The sequence below is a fragment of the Monodelphis domestica genome, chromosome 6 (genome assembly GCF_027887165.1).
Source record: "Monodelphis domestica isolate mMonDom1 chromosome 6, mMonDom1.pri, whole genome shotgun sequence".
In the NCBI taxonomy this organism is placed as follows: Eukaryota; Metazoa; Chordata; class Mammalia; order Didelphimorphia; family Didelphidae; genus Monodelphis; species Monodelphis domestica.
Genome location: NC_077232.1, coordinates 74,518,701 through 74,533,180, shown reverse-complemented (window position 1 = coordinate 74,533,180; position 14,480 = coordinate 74,518,701). Strand labels below are relative to the sequence as shown.

Below are 14,480 nucleotides of genomic sequence, written 5' to 3'. Positions count from 1 at the left end.
TAGTCCCCCAGTCGGCTTTCTACGTTCCGAGACCCACAATCCTGTGCGGGGCCCCACGCGCGGGGCGTGTTGGGAGTTCTGGGCCCTCCAGCCCGGAGGGCTGGCGCCCAAAGGCCGGCCCTATCCTTCCCAGGAGCCCGTGCGGCCGGCCAGGGACGAACATGGCGACGGGGTCTGGGAGACCCTGAGGCGGCGGCGGCGGCGGCGGCGGCGATGGAGCCTTCGCCGGCCCCGGGCCCGGAGCGGCTCTTTGATTCCCACCGGTGAGAAGGCCGCCCCGGTCCTCCCTGCCTGCCTCCCTCCCCGCCCCCAGCCCCAGCCCTTTCTCAGCCCCGGGCCCGCGGGCCGCTGACGGCCGCTGCCTTCCCTCCTCCCCTGCCCCGCGGGGCCCAGGCTCCCCAGTGACGGCTTCCTGCTGCTCGCTCTGCTCCTCTACGCGCCCGTCGGGCTCTGCCTCCTGGTGCTCCGCCTCTTCCTCGGGCTCCATGTGTTCCTCGTCAGCTGCGCGCTGCCAGACAGCGTCCTCCGCAGGTACCAGCCTGGCCCGGCCCAGCCCGGCCCGGCCTGGGGGGCAGGGACAGGGGCGGCCCTCCCCGCGGCGGGGTCACACACCACGTCCCGTGTCCCCCAGGTTCGTGGTCCGGGCCATGTGTGCGGTGCTGGGGTTTGTGGTCCGACAAGAGGCTCCCCGGCTCCGCGATCCCAGCGTCAGGGTCTTTATTTCCAATCACGTGACACCTTTTGACCACAACATGGTCAACCTTCTCACCAGCTGTAGCACCGTGAGTGTGTCGAAGGGGGGAGGGACCCTAACCCACTCGGCCTTCAGGGGTCCTCCAGCCCTTCCCCTGATGAGTTTCCTCTCCTCCCAGGGCCACTCGGAGCCCAACAATCCTTTTTCTTCCTCTCTACCCCTTCCCCTTATTTCTGGTGCCACTCCCTTGTCCCCTCCCTCCCAGCCTCTGATCAACAGCCCCCCTGGCTTCGTGTGCTGGTCTCGAGGCTTTGTGGAGCTGGATGGCAGTGGGGAATTGGTGGAGTCGCTGAAAAGATTCTGTTCTTCGAGGGGAAATCCACCAACCCCCTTGTTGCTGTTCCCCGAAGAAGAGGCAACCAATGGCCGAGAGGGACTCTTGCGCTTTAGGTAAATGGTTAAGAGGAGCAAGAGTAGGCAAAGTAGACAACAGGCTCCTTCAGCCAGTAAACTTTTGTATTGAGGTAACCTAGGAGATGCCAGGGATGGGGGGGGGGGGGGCTTCCTTTCCCTGCTATTTCCTGGCTTCCCTCAAAGTAGGTCTTATTTTTCTAACCCCCTCCCATCTCTTTTTTCCCTTGATGTTTCCCACTTTCTTTCCTATGGTTTCCTTCATTTTGGTGATTTGTTCAGTTTCTTAATACCTCTCTGGGTAAAATTTCTGACAACCCAGCCAACCTTCACAATTGACTCTGATTCTGTGATTTTTGTTCTTTTGCAGTTCTTGGCCATTTTCTATCCAAGATATGGTTCAACCACTTGCCCTTCAGGTCCAGAGGCCCTTGGTCTCTGTGGTAAGTGTATGGCTAGGGAAGGTTTGAGTTTGGTTTCTTGGGGTTGGGAGCTAGGGAGTCTCCATATTGGAGGCCCTTAGTTCTCAATATTTGCATTTCCTCCCTTCAGACAGTGTCCGATGCCTCCTGGGTCTCGGAGCTGCTCTGGTCACTTTTCGTCCCCTTCACTGTGTATCAAGTAAGGTACTAACGGTTTCTTAGTTTCTGGGGAAAGAGGGAGGTCACCTCATAAACTCTGACTTCCTTAATGCTTTCCCCCCACACATGTTCTCCTACTCCAAACCCAAGGGAATATGGATTGTGGAAGAGGAAGGGAGGTTTTAGCTTTTATGAGATTTCCTCTATGTTTTAATTCTCTTTTGCAGATGGCTTCATCCTGCCCATCGACAGCCAGGGGAAGGGGGTGAAGCATTTGCCCTCCGTGTCCAGCAGGTAATGAGAATTGGGGGAGTTAGGACAAGAGGCCTAGGCATAGTGTTTTGTGGGGGCCTACAGACTCTGTGACCCTTGGCCTCACCTTCCAATTGTCCCCAGTTGGTGGCCAGGGAACTGGGTCAGAGAGGGACTCGGCTCACACCTGCAGATAAAGCAGAACATATGAAGCGGCAGCGACACCCAGCAACATATCTCCCCCAGTCAGGTATGTCATCTCCTTAAAGGTTCTCTTTGTACTTAGGTCACCTCATCACATCTGCCATTTCTTTTTTGCAGCTCGATCTTCTACCCCTTCTACGTCTGGCCTCACCCCCAACAGGCAGCTGGCAGATCTTTCACAAAGAGTCAAAGAGGTTTTACCCCATGTCCCAATTGGCGTCATCCAGAGAGACCTGGGTATGGGGAAAGGGAAAGACAATTCCAGAGAGACTGGGGTTATGGGATGGGGGAGACCTCCAGAGACACTCTCATCTAGAGAATCAGAGGAGGAAATATGGGCTGGGGGAAGAAACTTTAGTAGTAGCAGGGGAGGGGAGAAACCCTCATTCTCCTCTCTCTTCTTCTCCAGCCCGTACTGGCTGTGTAGACACAACTATCACTAATCTGTTGGAGGGAGCTGTAGCCTTTGTGCCAGAGGAAATTGCTGAGGGGTCTCAGACCCTTCCACCTTCTGGGCCCCTTCCCACAACTTCTGTCTCCAAGGTGAGACCCAGGAAGTCAAGGGGGGGAGGGGTGCAAGTCTCAGGCTGGAGGGTAGGACATGGGGTAATCCCAAAATGGAACCTTCAGTTCCCCAGCATCTTTTGTAAGTTGGGTGCTCAATAAATACTCGATAACATCTCAACCCTGTGACCCCTAGTCCCCCGGCTCTGACCCCGTGACCCCTCAGCCTGCAGCTCTGTTTGCCAAGTCTTCCTGGGCCCGTCAGGAGAGCCTGCAGGAGAGGAAGCAGGCACTATATGAATACGCCCGAAGGTGAGGTTGGAAGGAGCCTGGGGAAGGTGGGGGGAGCAAGAGGGTGAGAAAAATCACACAGTAGACCCATGTATGGCCCAAATTTCCCAACCTCCCTCCCCATCTTACAGGCGATACACAGAGAGACGGGCCCAGGAGACTGACTGAGCCCAAAGGAGAAGGAGCAAGCCAGGGCCGCAGGACTGAAGCCAGGGGGCAGGCCCCCCCACACACAGGCCGGATGGGTGGGTTGTGTGAAGGGAGGGAAGGGGGCTCCCCAACTTCCCATTAAATTCAGGGTTTTCACTCAAGACAGCCTCATTTCCTGTCTGGGCTTCTGGAGTCCTTAGGGTAGAATCATGCCCCTCCCCCCCTTATTGATTCTAGGGTATTGGCTATATTGGGGGAGGGAGAGGGTCCTTGGAATTTATCGGATTTTCTGAAGAGATGGAAGCAAGTTGTGGAGGAAAGTCAAACTGGATTAAAGGCTTAATTAATAGCCCTTGAAGAATGGGGCCAAATTTGGTTTTTAACCTCTGCCAGACGGAAGCACAGAACCCCCTATTTCTCAACTACAAGTTCCAGAATACGTTTCACCGCTAGGGTCCGGCATGCAAAGCGTTCTGACGGTGCCGGCCTCGCACATGCTCAGTGCGGAGTGGTGGAGCCCTCGTTTCCATGGGTTCCCGGTCCCCGGCGGGGGTGGGGAGGCGACCACGCCCCCCACACCGGGCTTCGGGGTGGAGCCGGAATTTACCTTTGTGCTGAGCGTGAAGGGCGGGGCGGGTTAGGACAGCTGGCGCCCGTCGGGTGGGGTAAGGTCGGAGTCGGAGTGTTGGAGTGTCGCCTTCTCCAGCTCGCGTCTTCTTCTAGTGCAGGTTTGATTCCATGAGACTGGCGACTCTGCCACGCTCTCCCGCGCCGCCCCTCGCCCCCCTGATCTCTGACCGCCCCCTACTTCCGAGGTGCCGGCCAGCCTCCCTTTTTCAGTGCCACCTGTCCGGCGAGGGCGAGGCCGAGCATAGCCCCGCCCCCGAGCCCAGGGGTCTCCGGGGCCAGAGCTCTCCAGGCTCCGCCTCCGCTCCCCAGCGCCCCTCCTGGAACTTGTCACCTGACTTCTTAAGGGTTTGCGTCTTTTTCTGCCCTCACTTGGTGTTCCGATCGCGGGGTTAGGGTCTGGAGCAGGGGGCGGGCTCGTTCGAGGGAAGGGAGTGACTAGCGCCTTCCTCCTCTTATCGTCCCCCGGCCTCCCGTAGGTCCTGCTTAGGCTACAATGGCCTCGGACGCCCCCGGGCCGCCCGAGGAGTCAGGCCCAAGTTCCGATGGGTCGGACCTGGCAGTGAATCCCTATGACGGACTCCCTTTCTCCTCCCGATACTACACTCTGCTGGCCCAGCGTCGTGCCCTCCCTGTCTGGGCTGCACGGTTTAGCTTCCTTGAGCAGCTTGAGAGCAGCCCCAGCGGTGTGGTGCTGGTGTCCGGGGAGCCTGGCTGTGGCAAGAGCACCCAGGTGGAAATTGGGGGGTTGGTTGGGGGAGGAGGGACCTGGGGGAGCGGAAGGGGGGAATGGGCGCTGAGACAACCTCCCACCACCAGGGTGCATGCATTAACTTCAACCCTGAGAACTTGAGTGACTGAAGAGGTGGAGTCTGGGACAGTGATCCCACCTGCATAATTAAACCTGACAATAAGCTTGTCCATTAACTCACCAACTAGATTCCTCAGTGGTGTGCAGAGTTTGCTCTGGCCAGGGGTTTCCAGTATGGCCGGGTGACTGTCTCCCAGCCACAGCCTTTGGCTGCCCTGAGCCTGGCTCTTCGAGTAGCTGATGAAATGGACCTAAGCTTGGGCCATGAAGTTGGCTACAGCATCCCTTTGGAGGATTGCACTGGACCAGACACCCTGCTCAGGTGGGGTGCCCCAAATATTTGCCAGTCAGCCCATTCCTGCCCAGTTGCTAACAGTCTTCCTTTCAGCTCTAACACTTTAGAAAAATAACCCGGACCTTAATTACTATTGAAACCACCCTGTCTCCATCTGCTTTATACCACCTATCTCTGGTCTCAACCAAACTTGTCACTTCACCCAGAGGGGCAAGCCCTTCCCCTTCTCCAGCTATGTCACCTTTCTATCTGTGGAAATTAACAGATCTCAAAATTTTCTGAACCAAAAAAGGCATTGTATAACAAGATCACAACCTTGATGCATTGAGGTAGCACAGAGTCAGAACCTAAAGTCAGATCCCACTTCAGTGGCTCCTCTGACCATAGCCCATTCACTTAACCTATGTGGGCCTCAGTTTCTCACATGAGGAATTGGGCTGTGGCACCCCCTCCTTTCTAGTTCAAAATACGTGATTGTGTCCTGACTCATACAGCACAAAGCTTGAATCCTGGGGAGGCAACTGCCACACCTCTAGGGCAGGCCATGTTTCATCCTGGCATCTATCCACTCCTGCCTTCCTTTCCTTTTGTTGGCAGGTTCTGCTGGGACAAGCTGCTGTTACAGGAAGCAGCCTCAGCTCGAGGAGCAGGAGCTTGGGGTGTTCTGGTACTGGATGAGGCCCAAGAGCGCTCAGTGGCTTCTGATGTGCTACAGGGTTTATTGCGGGATGCAGGGTTGGGGAATGACCTTGAAGGCCCACGAGTAGTTGTGGTCACTGATCCTGCCTTTGAATCCAAACTCTGTGCCTTTTGGGGTAACCCCCCTGTGATTCGGGTGGCCCTGGGGCATGAAGAGGGCCCTATTCCTGTGTACAAGGATCCTGCTCCCACTGATGTGGTGGGTGCTGCCTGCCAGGCTGTACTGGAGTTACACCAGGGTGGGGCTCCAGGGGATGTGCTAGTCTACCTACCCAGTGAGGAGGTGAGTTCGATCATGAGAGTCATGAGAGTCACTGAAGTAGAAGTCTTAAGAGGCAGCACCTTTTAACGCCAGCCCCTTCCCACCTTTCCACAGGACATTTTGAGGTGCTGCGAGCGTCTTCAAAAGGAGGCAGAACACTTGGGTCCCCAGGTGACCCCGTTTCAGGTGCTGCCACTGCATCCTGGGCTTGGCCGTGAAGTACAGGCTGTGTATGAAGATGTGGAGGGCGGCCCACGGAGGATCGTGGTCACCCATTGGCTGGCTAATTCATCCTTTTCTCTCCCCTCAATTCACCACGTCGTTGACTCAGGACTGGAACTTCGAAATGTGAGGGACAGGGTTTCTGCCTTGGAGTAGGGAATGAGGGAGTGGAAAGGGTTGGCTGGGCCAGAAATGGTAAACATTGATGTTGGGGGGGGGCCGGTGGGGGCTAGGTTTACAATCCTCAAATCAGAGCCGAGTCCCAAGTGATGAGACCTATCAGCAAAAGCCAAGCAGAAGCCAGGAGGCTGAGGACTAAAGGCTCCCCACTAGGTAAGAGCCCATTTGTTCCATCTGAAATCCAAAGCAGGGACCCTCCCAAATGAGGGGAGAAAGGACTATCCCTCTGAATCCTTCCTTCATTTTGTCCCTTCAGGTTCCTGCCTCCGCCTATATCCCAAGTCTTTTTTGGAGCTAAGAACCCCCTTACTTCCTCCACCCCGGATATGTGAGGAGAATCTGAGCAGACTTGTGCTGCTGCTGAAAAGGAGAGACATTGCAGAGCCAGGAGAGTGTCATTTTCTGGACCGGCCTGGTGAGACAGCTCCCTCCCTGGGAACAAGGGAGCTTCTGGGCCCTTCCAAAGCTCTTCTCGCTCTGATGCTCTCCCCGGTCCTCTCCCAGCCCCCGAGGCTCTAATGCAGGCTCTGGAAGACCTAGATTATCTGGCTGCGCTGGACGATGATGGAGATCTGTCAGACCTTGGGGTCATTCTCTCCGAGCTCCCTCTGCCCCCTGAGCTAGCCAAGGCCCTGCTAGCTGCCTGCGAATTTGACTGTGTGGATGAGATGTTAACCCTGGCAGCAATGCTTACCAGTAAGAACATGCTCCATGTTTCCAGTCATTGCGGCTATCCCAGACGTTCTCTTCCTGTCTTTGTAGCTTAGCTCCAAGAGAAACAACAGTTCTCCCTGCCCCCCCTCACCGTGTTCTGTTCCCTCCGTCCCCCCACACCCTTCCAGCTGCCCCTGGGTTTGAGGGCCCCCCACTGTGTGCGGAGGAAGCTGCCCGACGACGAGCGCTGGAGCATCCAGATGGGGACCACAGCACCCTCATTCAAGTGTACGAGGCCTTTATACAGAGTGAGTGAGTGCCTTTTCTCGCCCTCCTCCCCCAGCAGTCCGTCCATGATTTTCCCCAGGTTTCCTGGTAACAGTAACAGGTGCAGGTTTGTGGACGGGGGACTAGCAAAAACGCTTAGTAGGGCCTGGAGACGTGGGGCGGACTCGGGACGGCTGTAACGGTCCATTCCCATTTCCTCTAGGTGGAGAAGACGAGAACTGGTGTCGGGCCCGGGGGCTGAGCTGGGCAGCATTGTGCCAGGCCCGGGCATTGCGGGGGGAGCTCCTGGAACTGATGCGTCAAATTGAACTTCCCCTGTCTCCACCAGCATTTGGCTCTGAACAGAATCGAAAAAACCTTCAGAGAGCTCTGGTGTCGGGGTACTTCCTCAAGGTGTGGTGGTGGGGCGCGGGGGAGGGGCTACCGGGGCTCAGGAAGGCCCACCTCCACCCCCATCAGGCGGGAGGCAGTGTGTGGTTTCCTTCCTTTGTCTCCCAACCCCCATCTGCTTCGACCTGTCCCTTTGGCCTCCCTTACTCAGGTGGCTCGAGATACCGACGGGGCTGGCAATTACCTGCTCCTGACCCACAAGCACGTGGCCCAGCTGTCCCCATCCTGCTGCTACCGAAGTCGACGCCCCCCAGCGCAGCCCCCGCCCTGGGTCATCTACCACAACTTCTCCATCTCCCAAGATAACTGCCTCTCCATCGTGTCTGAGATCGAGCCCCACATGTGAGTTCCTGCCTGCCCCCTCCTCTTCCCGGGCCTCTTTGGGGAAGGGGTGCGGAGAGAAGGCAGAGATGACCAAGCACGTTTCCCTGTCCCAGGCTCGTAGAGCTGGCTCCTTCCTACTTCCTGAGCAACTTGCCTCCCAGCGAGAGCCGAGACCTTCTGAATCAGCTAAGGGAAGAAATGACTGGGGTCCCCTCGGGGAGCGAGCCTCCCAGCCAGGACCTCAGCCTGGACGACAAGGATGCCTGCGCCCTGCAGTGACCTACGGAGACATCCACCACCACCAGAGGACCCAGATGGACGGGCCCGCACCTCTGTCCTGAGGCGTAGGGCAGAGTCTTAAAGCCAACAAGTGGGGCCTGGCAAATTGTAGGACTTGGGGCCACAGCGTATGGGTGTACGGGAACACGGTGTAAGGGCTGTGACTGCTGGGTTCCAACAAGGGGCTCCAGCTGGGGAGGAGCAGAAGCTCATTAACCCAAAGCCAGAACGGACAAGACTTCTGTGGGCAGCCTGTCCTTTTTTGCTGGAGAAGCCTTCGCAGGCCCCCTTTCCTCTCCCCCTAATCCCCAGCCCCTCATAAAGCTTTTTCTATGCCTAGATTTTTCTGGACTTCTTCTTGGACACCTTATATACTGTGAACATAAGGAGTTGGTGATCCTGGGGTCAGGGGCGACGTGGTGTGTTGGCAGCTAGGAGCTGAAGTGGAGAGAGCCACAGGCCTGGAAGAGAAGTTCCTGAGTTCAAATCCAGCTTCATAAACTACTTGTATGCCCTTAAGCAAGTCACTTAATCTCTGTTGGCCTCTGTTCTCTCATCTGCAAAATGGTGATAATAGCACCTACCTCACAGGGTTGTTGTGAGGATAAATGCAGTAATAATTTTAAAGTGTTAGCAGTGCCCAGCATATGCTGAGCCATATGTCAGCTAATTATCATGGTTATTATCTCCAAGGCCCAGGTTCAGTCTACCTCATTCTGCCCCAGCCCACGTCCTTAAGGGCAACCTGAAAAACTGATTGGATGGTTTGATTAGAGCCGGCTTTGGCCTTCCCAAGAAAAAAACTTCATTAAGTTTTGCAATAGAAGTGGGCCAGGCTCCCAAAGGCTTGCCCCAGAAATTCCCTATTCAGCCTTCTTTCCTACTACCATGCTCGAAATGCAGTGCCACAGCTTTAAAAAGGAAGCAGCAGAACCTAGCGTAGACCCAGCCCTGGCTCACCCTTGACCAGGCAGTGGAGGCTTTGGCCCCATGCAGCCTGCCAGTCTTGCTTCCCGGGACGTGGATCCCCGTACTTACACATCACGTTCAGGCCCTTTATTCTTCTTGTTTTCAAGCTCCATTTCCAGCAAACAAAAACTTGTTTCCCTTGCCTCTGACATCTTCCCCTTTTTCCTAGGTTCTGCCCGACCTTGCACTTGGAGACTTGTAAATTAATGCACCCTCTTCCCCCCACACACACATTTTCCCTCTCTGAGCCATCCCTATTCCCTACCACCTTCACCAGCCAAGGGGAAAATTCTAACCTCTCTGGAAAGCACATGTCCACAGCCACCGTCAGCATACAGAGCTGGAAGAGATCTCAGAGACTGGATACCCTCTTCCCGGTCCGCTTTTCTGAGTCCTTCTCTGGGTGTCCTCTAAGACAGCTCTTCTGTTCTTCTGTCCTCTCAAACCTGAAGAACCTGACTGGCCCCTCCTGCATCTCCTTCGTCCCTGGATCCATAGCTGCCCAGCGAATCCCTGGCCTGGGCACTCTGCAGCCATCTCTGCTGGGCTCATTCAGCTTTTCCCACCCTCGCTTCTCTTCCCCCTTTTCACACCCACAATGAGGAATTAGCTTTGATGATCTTTTGCCCTCTTGTTTCCAGGCTGTCAATAAGCCCCGGAAAAGTGAACGTCTCACGGTTGGCCCTTCTTGAATCCATAACCCAAGCCCTAGTCTTGAGGGCTTTGTGGCTGGACTGCTTTGTCTCCCCCCTTCCTATCCAAGGAGGTATTTGTGCCTGGCCTGTACTAGGTGTGATCTAACTTAGCTGTTACTATCCGTCTGTTCCTTTGCTAATCTAGCGGGCAGGTGCTGCAAGTTTTACTTCTCAATACCGCCACTCTGTTTGAGAATCACAATGAATGTCTGCTGCCAAGCCTTTCTCGGTGAGGCACACCCCGCTGCTTTCCTATCCTCAATGACAATCATCTCTTTTCGTTCATCTTGGAGTCCCTGCCTCCACCTTCCCTCCGACCTCCCCCCAACCCAGCGAGAACTCCCCATCCGCGGACTTCAGATTGGCCAAGCCCTCCCTTATTGGGGCCCCCAAGTCACAACTGCTCATGCCCCAACGGCACCCACTCAAACGTACGCCTCTTGGTCACGTGCTCGCCATCTAACGGTCATTAACACCCATACATACCCCCCCAGGCCCTAAGGGTCACGTGCCTTCTACACTACGACCCCTCTCTCTCCCAACCGTCCTGGTCGCGGTCCTCGAGGCTCCCGACCCACCCCCGCATCTGCTCTTCCTGCAGTCACCCCTCTGCCCGGAGCCCGCTCCGCCCCGTTTCCTCCTCTCCCCTTAGGTGTGCTTGGCAAAGGAGCCAGAATGGCGGGTTCCCCAGGGCGCAGGTGGACAGACTAGGGCTGCAGGACCGGCATCCTAACCCTCTCGCCTCGCTGCCCCTCACAGGTGGCCATTGGCCAATTCTTCTCAGTCAGTCCCACCTCCTAATCTCATTGGTCGGGCTAGTTGGTCCAACCACGGCTCTACCGCACCCGGTAGAAAGAGGAGCCCGAGGGCAGAAACTTGGGCGCCACAGACTTCGTGCGGAGCCGAGCTGAGGCGTGGAGCGACGAGGTTGCCACTTAGGGAATCCTGGACCTAGGCTGCCCAACTCTTAAAGCCATGTGAGCCCTCGAATCCGCAAGGGGAGCCGCGATCTGCAACAGCGGAGGGGAAGAGAGGGCACAGGGGAGGGAGAAAGGAGGGGCAGGGAAGGAGAACCCCTTCCTTCCAGGGGAGCGGGGGTCTCCTCTAGGGAACTGAGAAAGCAACCTACCGGGTCCACAAAGCGTGATCCTGCCTCACAGGCTCTTTATTCCCCGAGCTAATCATTTAGGGAGAGAGGAAGAGGGGAAAGGGGCACACAGGACAGGCATGTCTTGGCCGGTTCCCCAGCCCCCGTTCCCTACTGGCCAATTCCGAGCATCTCCAGCCGCAAGATGCCAGGGAGCTTGGCCCACCGACTTCAGCTTAACTTAGTGGAGACACGTCGAGGGATCCTGCCCCGTCAGGACCTGGGACTTGGCCTCCAGTAGGGAGGGGAAAGGGATGAGGTGTCTGGTAAATGGTGGAGGGGGGCTGTGACTAGTCTGGGAGAGGGGGGACCGTGGGTACAGGAGGGTTGAAGACCGGGTCCTCTCCCGGCAGGCGTCGCAGTGGCTAGCCAGGTCCTGTTAGGGGCGCAGTGTGTTGGTACCTCCGTGCATGGACATTTGGTGGCCAAGGACCATCTGGCTCTGTAAAAGTGGGCATAGGTGACAGGCCAACTCTGCAGGAGGCAAAGCGTCTGACCAGGTCCAGGTAAGAGTGCCAAATCTGACCCGACTGTGCAGGGGGGCGGGGTCTGGTATGGAGACAAGATGAAATGGCCCCCTCCGGGTAATGTCTGGTCAGTCCTACAGAAGGCACAGTGTCTGGTCTACGGAGAGGCTCTGGGGATGCGGATGCAATGTTTGGCCTAGTCCTGGAGGGTGTGGAATGTATCATCCAGGCTCTGAACTAGGGTCCCCCTCAGACAACCGAGGCTAGGCCAGACACGGATGCGACCTTGTTGTCCTCGGCCCAGGGTTGCAGATTCTGCAGCGCGAACAGCGACGAGTTGTGGAGACACAGAGGGTCCGGCGGCAGTGGCGGCCGCAGTGGCCTGGGCAGGGAGTCCTGCTGGAGGTGCAGAAGCAGCCTCCCTGCACGGTGCCTCTCGGCCTCCCGCTCTTCAGCAGTCTGCCGCCTGCATCAGAAGACCAGAATTAGCCCAGAGGGTCCGAAGAACCGCCCCCTCCGAGCCTTGCCCTCCCTCCCTCCCTCCCTCCCCCCATTGAGAGAGAACGAAAAGATTGTCCCTTCAAGCAAACAAGAAGACACAGGCTCAGCGGGCCCCCACTGTTTGTGCCCACCCCTGCTTTCCTCCCGGTGAATCCCCTCACCGCGGCGCGCCCCGGGCTCCCCCGCCGAGGCTATCCCGCCCTCACCTCCACTTGGTCCGCCGGTTCTGGAACCACGTTTTGACCTGCGCGTCCGTCATGCGCAAGGCCTTGGCTAGCGCCGCTCTCTCGGCAGAGGCCAGGTACTTCTGGCGCAGGAAGCGCCGCTCTAGCTCCAGCACCTGCGCCCGGGAAAAGGATGTGCGCGGCTTCTTTCGCTTAGGAGGCGTCCGATTCTGGTAAGGGTGGCCCACGCGACGGGCCCCAGAGAATGGGGACAGCGCAGCTGGGGGGAGGGGAAAGCAGAGGGCCCAGCTCAGTCTCCAGTCAGCGCGGGTCGCTGCTCTCAGCGAGCCACAGCAGGTAGGAGTGCCGGCAATCTGGACTACCCGCCCCTCCTCCCATCGCCCCCTGCGCAGGCTCTGGAGCACCGGACCAGTCACTTAGGTCTCCTTACTCCACCAAGCCCACCCCTGCTTAGAGTCGTGTAATCGGTACCCATGGTTTCCCCACTTCCTACCCTATTCCCACAACACTTCCTGGATGCTGAGCCGGCCCCTTTCTCCGGAGTAGTCATTTCTTGACTGAAGGAGATGACTCCCAGAGACAGGGGAAAGAGACAAACGAATAACGGTGGAATGAAGTGCTCTTCCCCAGAACCGCGTTCTGACCCGTAGGGCAGACCGGCACGACGATGGTGAGGGTCACATTACACCGAGTTCCCATATGTCCATAGCCCCCGGCAGTTACGAGTATTTTAGCACTTGTAACTGAACCCTCTCCCGGAGACTTCCCCCATCTCGATGTCTGTAGTCCTGGTGGCTTCCTCAAACTATTCTGGGTCTCTAAAGAATTTTCGGATTCCCTCTAATTATCTTGGCCCAGGAAGGGCCAAACTCCTCCTTCCTTTAATTTGGAGACCCCCTTCGCTCGCTTCAATCGAGTCAAGCTGAGTGGATCACTATTCCATTACCAAGGAAGGCCATCCTACCGTCCTATCATCCTGGCCCAGCACCTTAGGTGTCAGGTCCTGAGATTAGGGAAAAGTGAAGAAGGGTTTGGTGGGAGTGGGGGGGGGGTCAGGAAATTCCGGAGTTAGTAGTGTGTAGCTATCTCGCTGGAGAAATTGAGATTTCAAGATAATAATCTGGAGACAGGCGGCTAAATGGAGAAAGGTTTTGATCAGTGGGGGAGGAATTAAAGGCTAGAGAAAGCTAATGTTTGTGGGAGAGGAAACAGCATCTTTGGATGGGTCCTAAAATTTGGAGGTGTCCAGAAATCGTGCAAGAGTTAGGTTTAGGAAGAAAGAATGAATTAAGGGTGGGGTGTTGTGGAAAGTGGTCTAATGGTATAGGATTTTAGAATTAGGTGGAGGAGGGCAAAAGGAGAAAGGGATGAAAATATAATGGTAAAGTTAGGAGAAAGACTAAACAAGAACAACGGGAGGAAGTGGGAGTCTTAAGTGTTGAAGAATTAGGGAGCAGAATTTATAGGACTGTCCATTTTGCGAAGAGGGGTTTTGAGCTAGGTCGTTCTGAATTTGAAGATTAAAAAATGTGTGCCCAGAGGATAAGGTGGTATTCCCAGGAATTCGAATTTGGGGGAGTAGAGGATTCCCCAAGGGCATTTTGAAATTGGGAAAAGATGGGGTAATTTTACATATAAAAGTAGAATTGGGAAATTGAAGGCTAGGAAATATTACTTTGGGGAGGTCACTTTACGCTGTGAAGGTTTTGCAGGCCAATCTGGGGGGAAGAGTTTGCTGTGACTGTTCCTGAGGCTGTCCTGGGATGGATGAGGAAGGGAGGATTAGGAAAGGAAGAACTTAAAAATACTAAAGGAGAGTTTCAGAGTATCTAGTGGAAGGAGTGATGCACCGGAAAGGAAGGAATCTTGAGTGAAGCAGGATGGGGCTGGAGGTGAAGAAAGCCTGCCCCACCCCACCCCCTCACCTGTGAGCCGGTCCTTGGCAAAACGGCGGCTGCTGTCCATCCAAGGGAAGGTAAAGCCAGATAGGCCACCTCCAGCGCCTAGGCCAGGGGTGCCTGGGGCTGCAGCCGGGCCCCCGGTGGGGGGCGGCACGGGGAGGGGCCGATGGGCGGGGACGCGGATGACGCCCCCCGCCGACCCCCCGCCATGACTCCCCGGAAGAGAGGTTAATGAGCACGAGGGGCCATAGCCCGAGGGCCCAGCGAATCCGCCAGTGTACAGAGCACCCTCCGCTTGCCCCACGCGACCGGGACCTGGGCCAAGGCAGCTGCTGCCGGGGGGCTCGGGGCCGCTCAGGATCTGGTCGATGCCGAAGCTGATGGGCTCATGGTGCTGGAGGGTCTGCGGTGCCAGTCCGACCGGATCCATGGGGAAAGGACCTGTCAGGACTTGGTCGTGTGGTGGAGGTGAGGAAGGAGAGTCCGGAGGGCTTGCC

The 14,480-nt window shown here is 56.5% G+C and overlaps 4 protein-coding genes across 6 annotated transcripts in view; 3 read left to right on the top strand and 1 right to left on the bottom strand.

The window, feature by feature from the left end:
• Window positions 1-126: 126 nt before the first annotated feature.
• Window positions 127-3,248, top strand: AUP1 (AUP1 lipid droplet regulating VLDL assembly factor). Of its 3 annotated transcripts, none has more exons than XM_007496888.3 (12): window positions 127-263; window positions 394-531; window positions 632-782; window positions 960-1,144; window positions 1,476-1,548; window positions 1,658-1,731; window positions 1,914-1,980; window positions 2,083-2,188; window positions 2,260-2,379; window positions 2,552-2,685; window positions 2,843-2,958; window positions 3,069-3,248. In XM_007496888.3, exons 1-12 carry the CDS (start codon window positions 214-216, stop codon window positions 3,103-3,105), a joined length of 1,251 nt encoding a protein of 416 aa, XP_007496950.1. In that variant the 5' UTR covers window positions 127-213; the 3' UTR covers window positions 3,106-3,248. The 3 variants fall into 3 exon arrangements, with proteins under 3 accessions (XP_007496950.1, XP_056659613.1, XP_056659614.1); XM_056803635.1 differs by having other exon boundaries at window positions 873-1,144; XM_056803636.1 differs by having other exon boundaries at window positions 632-1,144.
• Window positions 3,249-4,210: 962 nt separating this feature from the next.
• Window positions 4,211-8,788, top strand: DQX1 (DEAQ-box RNA dependent ATPase 1). The gene is made up of 11 exons (XM_007496886.3): window positions 4,211-4,447; window positions 4,654-4,847; window positions 5,418-5,802; window positions 5,896-6,129; window positions 6,237-6,336; window positions 6,440-6,598; window positions 6,688-6,879; window positions 7,026-7,145; window positions 7,328-7,518; window positions 7,667-7,857; window positions 7,953-8,788. Exons 1-11 carry the CDS (start codon window positions 4,211-4,213, stop codon window positions 8,116-8,118), a joined length of 2,169 nt encoding a protein of 722 aa, XP_007496948.2. The 3' UTR covers window positions 8,119-8,788.
• On the bottom strand, window positions 7,119-14,413 carry TLX2 (T cell leukemia homeobox 2). Its single transcript, XM_001376694.4, has 4 exons — window positions 14,008-14,413; window positions 12,104-12,341; window positions 9,384-11,862; window positions 7,119-7,462 (listed from the first exon to the last, which is right to left on the bottom strand). Exons 1-3 carry the CDS (start codon window positions 14,411-14,413, stop codon window positions 11,646-11,648), a joined length of 861 nt encoding a protein of 286 aa, XP_001376731.1. The 3' UTR covers window positions 7,119-7,462; window positions 9,384-11,645.
• Window positions 14,325-14,480, top strand: part of PCGF1 (polycomb group ring finger 1) — a 14,660-nt gene continuing 14,504 nt past the window's right edge. The window contains exon 1 of the mRNA XM_056803638.1: window positions 14,325-14,451. The gene's annotated coding sequence lies outside the window, so the exon portion shown is untranslated. The remainder of the gene's footprint in view (window positions 14,452-14,480) is intronic.

Bases quoted from the DNA above. Each gene is read 5' to 3' on its own strand.
- AUP1 (XM_056803636.1), top strand. From the start codon at position 214: ATGGAGCCTTCGCCGGCCCCGGGCCCGGAGCGGCTCTTTGATTCCCAC. The intron at 1,732-1,913 runs GTACTAACGGTT...TCTCTTTTGCAG, and splicing joins TTCACTGTGTATCAAGTAAG to ATGGCTTCATCCTGCCCATC. The intron at 2,959-3,068 runs GTGAGGTTGGAA...CCCATCTTACAG, and splicing joins CTATATGAATACGCCCGAAG to GCGATACACAGAGAGACGGG.
- DQX1 (XM_007496886.3), top strand. From the start codon at position 4,211: ATGGCCTCGGACGCCCCCGGGCCGCCCGAGGAGTCAGGCCCAAGTTCC. The intron at 5,803-5,895 runs GTGAGTTCGATC...ACCTTTCCACAG, and splicing joins TCTACCTACCCAGTGAGGAG to GACATTTTGAGGTGCTGCGA. The intron at 7,858-7,952 runs GTGAGTTCCTGC...TCCCTGTCCCAG, and splicing joins TCTGAGATCGAGCCCCACAT to GCTCGTAGAGCTGGCTCCTT.
- TLX2 (XM_001376694.4), bottom strand. From the start codon at position 14,413: ATGGATCCGGTCGGACTGGCACCGCAGACCCTCCAGCACCATGAGCCC. The intron at 12,342-14,007 runs GTGAGGGGGTGG...CCCTCCCCCCAG, and splicing joins TGCCAAGGACCGGCTCACAG to CTGCGCTGTCCCCATTCTCT. The intron at 11,863-12,103 runs GTGAGGGCGGGA...CTTCTGATGCAG, and splicing joins AACCGGCGGACCAAGTGGAG to GCGGCAGACTGCTGAAGAGC.